The sequence below is a fragment of the Miniopterus natalensis genome, chromosome 18 (assembly GCF_054644295.1).
Source record: "Miniopterus natalensis isolate mMinNat1 chromosome 18, mMinNat1.hap1, whole genome shotgun sequence".
NCBI classification, from domain to species: domain Eukaryota; kingdom Metazoa; phylum Chordata; class Mammalia; order Chiroptera; family Miniopteridae; genus Miniopterus; species Miniopterus natalensis.
The window spans coordinates 10240985-10253299 of record NC_142098.1 but is presented as its reverse complement, the minus strand read 5'-3'; the positions used below and the strand labels follow the sequence as shown (position 1 = coordinate 10253299).

The window sequence follows — 12315 nt, the reverse complement described above, 5'->3', positions numbered from 1 at the left end:
CCACAGGGTGTGTGTGCTTTAAGATCCTAATCTTTAGGAAAAAAAGCCACTCAGGCACTAGGGACTTTTTGTTCAGAATTGCATCTCTCAGCCACAGAGAAAGGCAGCCTTAGACCTAACCTAGATGCGAAACGGTGACCCTGCGTCACAGCTGCAGCTGTGAGGTCTCCGGCAAGTTGCTTCTCCTCTGAGGCTCAATTCCCTCACCTCCAAAGTGTGTGTGTGTGTGTGTGTGTGGCAGGGCGTTAAAACAGAACCACTTCAGAGATTTTTGAAAATTAAGAAGGCCCAATACCTTGAGTGCCAGACAGGCTCAATCTATAAAATGCAATGTTGATTATTACAATGTGGCTTTGAGGAGGACATCTTTATAGAAAAAAGAGGGGTCTAGACCCCAAAGTTAGACCAGAAATGAGGTTGTTGATCTGGGCAAAGCTGGTTGGGCTGGTTACAGACTGGTTTACCAGCTGCGCAGATTAAACTGAACTGAAACGCAGCCTTAATCAGATAAACTGCTGATTTGTGGGAGGCAAACAACCAAATTCTGCCTCCAACCTGCTCTAGAGAATGGTCCCGTGCACTCCAAAATGCTGGAAAATGTGATTTTGTCATTTTACTGAGGCTTGGGGGATTTTTGTTTCCTTGGAATTTCTGGGCCATATGGGTTTCTGGACTCCGCTCCAGACCCTGATCTGGAAGGAATGGAGGAATTTGTCATTTTCCACAGTCCCCTGAATGTGACCCCTAGAGCGAACTTCTGAAAGCACAGGGCAGGCAGTCATGTTTGGACATTAGTGATGCAAAAATACAGCTCCATGCCCTCCCAGGGGGGTTGGCTCGACAGCTAACAGCCCGCCCCTTTGGGCAACAGCTGACGCTGCCACCATGGGACCGGGATGCTGTGTGCAGGCGGCTCCTCTAAGGTGACTGGGCTGTGTTGTTTGTATCGGCTAATCCCACAAAGCCTGGTGGGCAGGGGATTGGCTTTCCCTATGAGGCCTGGGGGTTGAGGGAGAAACTAGGAGGGGGAGAGGAGCCAGCAGGTGGTCACCTCCCACCTGCTGAAAGCCTGACTCATTTTAGTGGCAAATCAACTTAGTACCATAACGTGTTAGAGTGAAAGAGAATCTAGGAAATTGGTTAGTTTAACTCTTTTCTATAATCAGGGAAACTGAGGCTCAGAGATGGAGAGTTGCATGCCCAAGGCCACACAGTGGGCTAACTGCAGAGACTAAGTGCAAGCCTGCTTCTCTGAACAGAGGTGGCACGCATGAGGGGTGGTATGGCATGCCCACGCACCCCAGGTGGCACACACAGGCACCACCCCGAGGAGAGGCTGGGGAGCCATCCCAGGATGAAGCCGGTCCCACCACCTCACACTAGTTTCAGGGTAGGAAAAAACAGGCTCCGTAGGCTGTCCTGTGGAATTCCCAGGTGGTTAGCCCCCAGGAGATGCAAGAAAGGCCAGCATTTGCCTTGGCAAATGCCCTCCTTCCCTCTGAGCTGGGCCTCTCTGGGAAGGGGACTCCGGTGGCATCATTGACCATGTTTCCTCCTGGCCTCCAAGAGAGTAGAGCCACCATGAGACCCTCTCTGTGCCACTGTCACCTTCCACTTACTCAGCCTTAGCCAGTACCCAACGAAGGTGGCACATCACTGGAAGCCTGAGAGTCTGGCCTGCATGGAGCTTGAACAGTGGGCTGGGGTGGCCTCTGTTTCTGCTGCCCAGACTTGGCACTGACATTAATTGGGGGTGGCTGGTGGCCAAAGAGGGCTGAGTGATTCCCAAACAAGCAGGAATCTATTTTCTTCTGGAATGACCTGGGTCCCCTTTGCCAAGCCGAGTTTGGCAGGAAAAGGCACAGCTAAGGGAAAAGCAGTGGTGAGGGGCATCAGCAAGGCCTGGGATCTGTGAGGCTCTAAAGCTCGGCCAGCTGGCACTGACAAGGAGACAATTCTGAGCTGTCCTAAATTAAATTACAGCAGGCCAGAGGGTGGAGGGAAGAGACCAGAAGGGGTTAATCAGTTAGCAACTGCAGAGCAAAACCAACAAAAGGCTGCTCACACCCTGAGTGTGTATTGGCCTAACTGCCAGGTGGCTATTTCCACAATTATCTAAAAGGAGCTACCAGGCGATTATCTAAAAGAGGGAGCCGCCAGGCGCCACTGAAGCCCAGGGGCCTCTGCTTACTTACATGTGAACTTTCCAATCTGCTGCACACGTTCAACCAGCGTCTTCCTAAGGACTCAGCCCCACTTCAGAATTCTTTCAAAACAACTTAGATCTCTCTGTCCCCTCTACTTGACGTGTAGAACGCCCAACAACGCCAGGACCCGGACATGGTGGCTTTTCCACCAGGCACAGCCCTGGGGGTTTAAGACTCCCTGCTCCAGGACCTGGTCTCCCTCCCTTCCTTCCTTCCTTCCTTCCTTCCTTCCTTCCTTCCTTCCTTCCTTCCTTCCTTCCTTCCTTCCTTCCTTCCTTCCTTCCTTCCTTCCTTCCTTCCTTCCTCCCTCCCTCCCTCCCTCCCTCCCTCCCTTCCCTCTTTCCCTCTTTCCTTTTTTGTTTTGCTGGCAATGGCCCAATATACCCTTTCTTTTAAAAAGATTTCCAGCCCTGGAAGTTAGGACTTTTGTTTAAGGGTGAGACCATAGGACAGACATGGGCCCTCAGAAGGCTCAGGTCCCCAGCAGTGGCCACCCTTCCAAAGCCGACACCCGTCGCCTCTGCACCAGGCTCCTCCTCCTACTTACATGACCACAAGAGCAGCGTCTCTGGAGTAATCCAGCAGGATTTCATTCAGCCTCACCTGCCGTAGGGACTGGGGCGAGAAAAAGCCATGCGGTCACTTCCCACATCCTAAGGAGCGGTCCCCACCATGCCCAGGGGCCTCTTTTAACATTCTGGACAGGATGCATGCCTTGTTCCCCTAAATTAGTATTGATCCTCCTGCCTCTGAGGAAGTGGACCCTCATAGTAGCTGAGTCTCTGAGAAGCCCTCCGGAGTTTTTCCTGCCTGATCTTATTACCACAACCAGCAAGGGGGGCAGGGGGCACCTTACATGGCGTTGGGAGAGCTGATACTTCAGAATAGAGAACCGAGCAAGGCCTGCTGGCTCCCTGAGCTCCACTGTCTTCATCTGGGAAATGGGTATGATACCCACCCCATGGGAGTTGGGGGAAGGTGCATTGACATAGCCCATGAGCAGCAGGCCTTGAATGCGGAAGGCACTTGCTAAGGTGGACTGGAGCAGGGATGGGACCATGCTCCATACAGGATCAGCAAGAGCCCAGTTTGGACACTCTGCTTTATTCAGCTTTACCCAAGGAGCTGGGAGCTGTGTGCCCTCTGGGCCAGGGCCTCCAGGCTGATGGGCCAGGGAATCCCCATAGTTTGTATGGGGCTGGGTTGTGGGGGATACTCTCTCCTACCCCAATGCCTATCTCCAAACTATTCACAAATGATTGGCACTTGGGATCTGGTAGCGGATGGACACCCGTCTGGGAGAATGGAAAGCCGGGGGAAGTGAATTAACCTAGATGAGGGCTTCCAGACCTCACACTGCTGACATTTGGGAGGGAGAATTCTTCGTTGTGGGAACTGTCCTGTGGGCTGTAGCATGTTCAGCAGCATCCCAGCCCTCTACTCACCAAGTGGCAGTAACCATCCCACCCCCAGTGGTGACAAACTGTGATCCCCTGACCTCCTAACCTCAAAATTGCCCCAATCAGCCACCACGCTCCTTCAGCCCTTATTAAAGTCCTCAAGGTGCTGTCTGGGGAGGGGGTGGCCACGGCTTTGGCTGCATCTGGGAAGGGATCTATAGGCTAAGGGGAGAAGGTCAGGCAGCTCTGTGGGCCCACAGGACAAATTTCCCCTTGGCCTTCCCCACTTGTCTCATGAGTCCCCCAGGCAAGAGGAAAGGGGAAGAGAGGGAGACGGGCTGTGGGCAGGCCATTGGCATGGCCAGGGTGACTCAAAGTGGGCAGGAGGACCAGGCTCTCATGCCAAGGAGTGATTGTGGCTTGAGGATACCTCAGAGGCTGGGTGTGAAGGGGAGGGGAGCAGGGCTGGAGCCAAAGGGAAGGGCATTAAGGAAGCCCAGGAAAGATGGGCACAGGGTCCTGACCCAGGGGAGCGCTGTCCCCCACTCCACCAGCAAGGCCCTTCTGCCTCCTGCACCTTGACTCTGTTCTTGTTAATCTCCTCATCTGAAATCTTCCAGGGGCAGTCTCGCCTCATCTCGGTGACGGTGGCCTCGTCCTTGAAGCCATCATTCAGACGGAAGGGTGCAATCATGTCCTCGAACCGCTTGGTGCTGGGGACAGAGAGAGCAGGGGAGACCAGGTGAGATGGCCCAGTTTCCAGGAAAACCAGGCCCTTGGGGGCTGCCACAGGACACACTTTTTAGGCTGAACCCTGTTCCGACACTGCCGTTGACATAAAAGCAGCTTCCATGTTGAACTCCACACCAATTGTACTTCCATGATTTGTCCGTGACAACTGACCCGGGACCTCCCCCCTCCCCCCCGACCATTCCCAGGTATTTACTGAGCAGTATTCTGTGCCAGGCTTGGTGCCACACAACAGCGAACAAACTCGATGTCCCTTGTGCTCACAGATCTCATGCCCTACCAGGCGGTAAATAAGACCAACAGTTTTGTGAAGGCACAAACCGTGTACCGGGCTGGGGCTCACAGAGGCGGGGGACGCCTCTGGACCGCAAGGATGCCTGTCCTTCCGAAGCCAGCCCTGCTCAGGGCAGGGACGCTGCAGCAAACAAGGGAAGGTGCAAAGGCCCTGCACAGAAGTGAGCCTGGTCTGCTTGAGGAGCAGCAGAGGAGCTGCAAGGGGGCAGGGCGAGGTAGACAGGTCGGCAGGCCTTTGTTAGCTGCCCTGAGTGAGACAGGAAGCTGTTGGAGGGTGTTCTGTGTGATCTGACTTCTGTCATTGAAGATAGAAACTCAGACTGGTTGGCATTCAGACGAAGCCACGTGCAACCATGTGGATGGATGCACTCACCTGGCGAGAGAGAGAAGAGAAGAAGGCCCAGGGCCTAACCCCAAGGATGCCAACAAGTGTCACTCAGGTAAAGAAGAAGCAGCAGAGGAAGCTGAAAGACCACAAAGTAGGAGGGAGCCAGTAGAGGGTGGTGTCTTGGGAGCCACAAGAACTGTTTCAAGAAGGATCACGGTCAAATGCAGCTGAGAGACAGAGAAAGATGAGCTCAGAGGGGTTCTGTGGACCTGGCAATGCGAGGTCACCAATGACGCTGTGAGAGTGAGCTCAGTGGATCAGTGGGGAGGAAGGGGTGTGTGTGCCATCTCTTTGGAGAAGTTGGGCAATGCAAGGAAGGGGAGAAACAGTCCAGGAGGTGGAGGCAGACCCAGGGGCAGAGGGATTTTAAAGAGCAGGGATGCTGGATGGGGTCTGCATGTTTGCTCTCGCTGCCCTCCCCTCTGGGAAGGTCTCCCCCCTCTCTCTGTTCATAACCTTCCTCAAAGCTTGGCCCCCCCACGGGGGCGACCCTGTGCCCTTCTGCATCCTGGTCTGCCTCTGCAGCATTCTGATACCTCTTGTATCAACCTGCACTGAGCTGGGCTAACCCCTGGAGGGCAGGGCTGCAAATTCCTCAGCTCCAAGCACAGCCCTGTGCTCCAAGCACAGGCCAAATGGTAGGAGTCAATATATCCATCACCATTAAATAGTTTCTTTCTTCCCAACTGATTTCCTCCCCTCTCCGAGGGTAACGGGAGAGAGAAGGGAGAAGTAAAGGCTAAAATATCAGGATGGACCTTATTTCACTGGGGAGATAAAGCCTTGCAAAACCTCAAGTACATTGATTTACATGAAGCAAATCCTATCGTAAATGTCTTAGTTTAAGAATATGAAATTGAGTTTAAGAATATGAAATTGAGACTATGAAAGGACATGATCCCTTCTGACTCCACAATTGAGCCTCGCTGCGTACAGTTCACACCAGGGTTTGCTCAAAGCCTGAGCACTTGCTATTGCATGGGGGGAGGGGGATTTTTGCCCAGATTATTCAACATTTCCCCACTGGCTGCAGCTGCCTGCTCCTGCCTCGGGGCCTTCGCAAGTTCCTTTCTCTCCAGTGGGACAGGGACGTGCCTCTGCAGCAGTCCCTGCAGAAGGGGCTGCCCTCCAGCCATGTTTTGAAGCACTTGACCCTGCCACGTCCGGCCAAGGCCAGTTAGACCAAAGGTAGCCAGAAAATGGCCAGTAACGTCTACCTCGGCCTGGCAGGAAGGGATAAGCCGGGCCAGTCACATTCCATTTTTAGGAACTTAAAAGTTAGGCAACACCTGGAGAAGGGGGCAGTTTGAGTGCACAGAAAGGTCAACATGCAGGGCTCAGAAGTCCCAAGAGTAGGCGAGAGCCACAAATCCAGCGTTTACTGAACACTGACTCTAGGCTGGGCACTGTGTGAAGTACTTTACGTGGATTGTTGATAAGAGAGTGGTTCTCAAAGTGGGGTGCCTGGACCAGCACCAAGAATGTGCTAGAAATGCAGGTTCTCGGCCCTACCCCAGACCTACTGACTCAGGATCTTGGGGGTGGGAGTTGGAGAAAATTTTAAAAACTAGTCACCTGTGAAGGTAAAATCAGCCTTTTACGAATAGTCCAGACCCCTGGGCTCGTGAAGTATGTAGCCAGAGACACCCTCAGTCCCCGAGTCTGTGGGTGGGGGTCCTTTGTGTTTGAAACTCTGGCTTCTGCTCAAGTGGCAGAACAGCCGTGATCTGCACCAGTAGGAGCTTAAAAAACACTTGCTCTAAGAAAAGCATCAATGTCAACTTCTGTCAAAGAGCAGAGCTCTGATATGCCAAGGAAGGAGCACAAACCCGAAGACAGAAGATAAACAGCTGCGAACTCCATCCTTCCTCTTTCTTTCCAGGAGCCCGGTCTAGGTGGGGCAGAAGGACAGTGCCCCTGCTCTTGGCTCACTGGAGAGAAAGGGGCGATGGGCAGAGGGGTGTGCAGAGCACAAACTGGCCCTCCTGCCTGGGACCCCACTACAGAGAACTCACTGCTCAGCCCGTGGCTTCTGGTTGATGTCGGGAAGGATGTGAACTTCGTGGAATCCCAGTCGGAATTTGCTCAGCAGAGAAATGATCCTGGAAGATGGAGAGATTTTTAAATGCGTCTACTCATTCCATGAATTTTTATCGTTTGTCCGCTGAGGATATAGCAGTGAGTAAGCAAAAGAAATCCTGCCCTCATGGAGTTTACATTCTAACCTTGGAGGGGGCAGATGGTAAATGAATTCTGATAAGACAGGTCAGCTGATGACAGCTGACATGGAAAAGTAACTGACCAGTTCCTGGTGACCAGCTCCGGGCTGGTACACCTCACTTTTTTTTCCTTTAAATATGTCTTTATTGATTTCAGAGAGAGGAAAGAAGAAGGGGAGAGAGATAGAAACATCAATGATGAGAGTCATTGATTGGCTGCTTCCTGCACGCCCCCGACTGGGGATGGAGACTGCAACCCGGGCATGTGCCCTGACCAGGAATCGAACCTCGATCTCCTGGATCCTAGGTCGCTGCTCAACCGCTGAGCCACACCCACCAGGCATATACCTCACATTTTAATGTCTACACATCTGGTCTTGTTATAGTACAGATTCTGAGTGAGCTGCTCTGGGGGGCGGGGGGGGAGCCTGGGATTCTGCATTTCTGACAAGCTCCCAGGTGATGCGATGCTTCTGGTCCACGGATCACAGTTTGAGAAACAAGGGTCTAAGGAGTGGGAAAGTGAACTACAGGACATTACAGGGTGGCTGGGGAAACAAAGATAACACACATGAACTAAGTACTGAACCAAGAGTAGCAAGCCAGATGGAGCTGACTTTGCGTCCAATAGGGGAGGAGATGCCAACTGTGGTTTGAAGCAACCAGGGAAGGCTTCACAGGGGTGACAATCTGGCTGGATAGTGCATGGTGGGTGAGACTATTACATGCCAAAGGGTATGGGAGAGGGGTGTTCGCACTGGAATCACCCAAGGAGCCTGTAAACAATACACCTGCCTTGGTCCTAGCCCCGTTGTGTCAGAGTCCCTGGGTAATGGCTTTGGAGATACCCCAGTTCTAGATGAAGGGAAGGAAGCACCCCAGGACGGGAGTCCAAACGAGCGAAGGTATGGGGTACAGGGGGCTGACCTGGAGCAGTGGAGGGCTATGGGAAGGAAAGGTCCAGGCTGGGGCCCGGCAGTCAAGCCATTGCTGATCCCTGAACTTGGGAATGAAATTAGGAAAGCAGGGCTGTGGGAAGATGGCAGGGGTTGGCAGGGCCTGGCAGGAGGCATGGCTCTGGCCTTGGGGTCACAGGGAGGGCAGAGGACGCGGTGAGTGGAGACAGTTAAGAAGTGGAGGAGCTTTCACACCATCATGTGAAGAACAACCTGTGGCCCCATGTGCCATGGCCTTGAGCCAAACTAAACCCGCTGGAGCAGGAGGCTGACGCTGATTGGCCGTGCGCAGGTCACGGAGAAGGCAGCTGCCGCTTTTCCCAAGCGTCCCTTCCTGGGCACTGCCAAGAAGGGGCTCCGGCGGGGAAGCTCTCATGGAGACAAGGACGGCCAGATGGGACTGCTGGGCCGTCCCTCACTCAGGCAGACTGGGACATGGGGGCGTGGGGATATGGTCCTGCCATAGGCCTAGGGTGGCACAGGCCAAGGGGTCCCCCATCCTACCACTTTCAACCTCACTGGACCTTGCTCCAAAGCAACAATTGCCCAATTATAGGCACACATGTGCCACCTGCCCGACCCCTGCCACCTCTCTTCCTCTCTCTCTCCCTCTCTCTCTCTCCCCCTTCCTGTCTCTGAAATCAATAAAAATATATTAAAAATAATAATAATAATAAAAAAATAAAATGTAACACCCTCCCTGTTGTGGCTGGGCCTGGGGCGTCTGCATCTTACCAAAGGGGGACATGGCCCGCTCCCCACTTACGCCTTCCTCTCCTGGTCCATCCTGTTGATCTGGCCGCCCACGAACACTCGGATCTTGCATTTGCTCCATCTCTTCTTGCGGCCAAGGAGGTAGGGGAGTAGGAGGGTGAGGCCTGGCAAGGAGGGGCCCCAGGAATCAAGAGGAAAATCCTCTCAAGGTGGAGCACTCTCTGGGTTCTCACCCCTTTCTCTCTCTGGACCTCAGTTTACCCATCTGTGTAATGGATATGCCAGACTAACCCAGTGTGGCAGACAGGGCTCTGTGGGCTCAGGTTTATTTGGCCTGCATCATGGTTTTAAATAAGTGAGCTGGCATTTAATAACTGGGGGATTTCACATGAAAATCAGGATCTCTGGCATTTCTTGAAGATTGAAAATTTGACCAGTGGGTGGGAGCCTTCATCTCTCCCTGTCATCTCCCCACACAAGGCAAGGACCAGCTGTCACTTATGCCTATGTAACCTTGGACAAATTATTTCACCACTCTGTGCATCAGTTTCCTTATTTGCAAAGGGAATTAATAATAGTTCCTCCCTGGGAGTTGCATTAGGTAAACCCACATAAAACAGAGTGTGAAGCACTATGACACAGTAGCTATAGCTCACAGATATACTCTGCTGGGGCAGAACCATTTCTCTATCTAGACTCTATCGGAGATTGGAACAAGAAAGCTGAGCCATGCTTTTTAAGAAAAATGGGAAAGAGTATATTTCACTGGGAAGTAAAGAGTATTCTTAAGCTTTCCTGGGCACCAGCCCATCTTCCCCATTTATGTCATGTGCTGCGACCCCTGAGGCCCATCGAGGCTGAAGGTGCCATCTCATGTTGACATCAGCTCCTCCCCATAAGTTCCCATTTGACAGCTGAAAAACTGGAGGCCAAGAGAGGGGCCCAACTAGGCTCCTCCAAGCCCAGTGGGGAATCCAGGGGCCCCGTCCCCCTCTGCAGGGCTCTGAGGTGCCACCAGAGACCTTGTCAAGAGCAGCCAGGAAGGGCATGCCAAGAGACAGAGGGTCATGGAGGGAAGGGCCAAGGGGAAAGCAAGTGCTCAAGGAGCACTGACCTCCATCGTCGAATAGCCAGTAGATGTCAATGGTCTTCTTGCCCTGCTCGGACTGGAAGATGGTGCTGGCCTGCTCCTCCCGCACCAGGGCCTCAGGGTCCACTGCAGGGCCAGAGGGGCAGGTCACCAAGGAGCAGTGCACATTCAAATGCCCTGGTCTGCCTGCAAACAGCTAGCTGTTGAGGGCATGCCTGGGGAGTGGGGTAGTGGCCCAGAGCGCCACCAGTGGCCCCTCTGACTCCAAGATTCGGGTTTGCCCCTCACAAATGCCCACAGGATGCCCCAGCTCCTGCACTATGGGTTCCCCTGCCTCCCAGAGCAGGGGGAAAAAGACTGAAGGAAGCCCTGCCCCTCCCCGAACATTTGAGCATGGCCAGAGAGCCTTGGAGGGGGTGGGACATGGGCTCAGAGCCCGCTGGGTGGGTTCCCACAATGCCCAGACCCCAAATTCCCCCCACAGGTCTGTGGTCTTTAATACTGCCCAAGCCACCCCCCCACCCCCACCGTTAACCGACCCCAGAGGTCTCAGGTCCCTCCTGCCCTTGACCAAGCTCCCATGTGGCCCCCACTAGTTGCCACACAGGGTGAGAGTGTCCCGAACCCTGAGTGGGGTGGGGACTGACGTGTGCCAGAGACAGATGGCCTGGCCCTGCTGGCGCTGGCTTCTTTGCCATCCTCCGCTGGATCAAACACAGGGTTAACTGCAAGAGAAGGACAACAGCTGTGTCCCCAGCCTGTCCTCACCTGGGCACTTCCAGTTCCTCCTCTTCTGGGCTCCCCCTTACGGAGGAAGAAAGTCCCAACACCTCACCTTCCACTGATCTGGCCCCGCCTCCCTCGGACCTGCTCTTCCAGCTCCAGCCCCGCCCGCTTCCTTCTGTCTCTCAAACAGGCCACCCTCATTCACCACGCTCCTTGCGGCTGGTGTCCCGGAACCAGGAGCGACTTTCCCCAGTGCCCCCTTCTCAGCACAAGGCCTCCTGCTCAGAGGGGCTTTTTGACCTGGGCCCTGCGTTGGTGATACTGTCTGAAGCGACTCATGGGTCCACTGCGTTTCCCACCAGAACGTCAGCTCCCCAAGGGCAGACTTAGTTTTGCTCCCTCTGCGCCCAAGCTGCCCTGCGCCGGGCACGCCTCGGCCTCAGCGACAAGACCCAGGCCCTGCCTGCGGGAATCAGCGTCCACGCCTTTCGGGCCCCCTAGCACCTCCCCTCCTTGTCTTCATAAACGTCATTTATTGCACATTAATTCAGAGTCTGCGTATTCATACGTGACTTTAAATGCTAAACACATCCATCCCTACCCGGTGCCCCGGTGACGGTCTTGGAGACCAAAACGTCCCGTTTTCATGGCCCTCCTGTGTGCTTTCCTAGTCCAGTGTTTTTATGCGGGCATTCCTCTCCCCTCTTTCCCTTTTGCCCCTCTATGAGGTCCTCGTTAGTGCATCTGGGTACAAAAGTGCTGACTGTGACTCTGGGAGCTCTGAGTTCTGATCTGTCCCTACCTGGAAGCGTGACCTTGAACTGATCACTTCCCCTTTCTGGGCCTCAGTTTCTCCATTTGGAAACCTGGTGGGCTCTAAGGGACCATCAAAAGCTGACTTTCTAGGAGTCCGTGACCTTTATTCCTTACTCATTTCCCCCTCTTCCCTCTATCACTTAAAAAAAAATTGGTCTAGAACTTTCTGGGATCCTATCCCGGTTTTTGACAGGGGTGCCGAGCAGGTGGGGCGTGCACTCACTGTGTGCTTGCATCACCTCCGAGATGTTGAGCCCCTCACGCATCCTCATGACACATACTCCGTAGTTAAAATCAAAGGCGTCACTGGAAAGAGAGGAGGTGGGGTCAGGCTCTTCTCAGCCCCAGCCCCTGGCCCCCAGGAGACCAGATGTCTAAAGCTGGCCCTGCCTCTCACCATCCCCTTTCTCTGGGCCTCAGTCTCCCCATCTGTGAAGTGTGCAGGCAGAACAGGACCCTCTAGCTCTGCAATTTATGCACTGTGGATTCTGTGGACCCCACACTCAGGGGGAAACTGAGTCAGACCAGTCTTCAAGCCAGGCCCTGTCTTCCTGGTACATTTGAATAATGCCAACAGGTGGGGATGGGAATTATTACCCCATTTTACAGACATGAAAGTCAAGTTCTGGGGAGTAACTTGCCCATGGTCACACACTAAAGAAGTGGCCACTGGGGTTAGAGTTCAATAGCTGAGGCTGTAAATCCTACCCAAGGGCAGGTGTGTGCACAAGACCAGCTTCGTTGGTGAAGGGAGC

The 12315-nt window shown here is 53.7% G+C and overlaps 1 protein-coding gene across 4 annotated transcripts in view; it reads right to left on the bottom strand.

Annotated features, from left to right (window-relative positions):
* SLC12A3 (solute carrier family 12 member 3) overlaps window positions 1-12315 on the bottom strand; it is a 32485-nt gene that overhangs the window by 2061 nt on the left and 18109 nt on the right. For 2 of the 4 annotated variants that reach the window (XM_087827225.1, XM_016221000.2), the window contains exons 19-25: window positions 11784-11866; window positions 10666-10743; window positions 10043-10144; window positions 8981-9092; window positions 7055-7141; window positions 4185-4320; window positions 2755-2822 (exon numbers count right to left, since the gene is read on the bottom strand). In XM_087827225.1, coding sequence (XP_087683351.1) covers window positions 2755-2822; window positions 4185-4320; window positions 7055-7141; window positions 8981-9092; window positions 10043-10144; window positions 10666-10743; window positions 11784-11866 — 666 coding nt within the window. Of the gene's footprint in view, window positions 1-2754; window positions 2823-4184; window positions 4321-7054; window positions 7142-8980; window positions 9093-10042; window positions 10147-10665; window positions 10744-11783; window positions 11867-12315 lie in introns of all 4 variants that reach the window. The other 2 variants (XM_087827226.1, XM_016221001.2) reach the window with 1 other exon arrangement.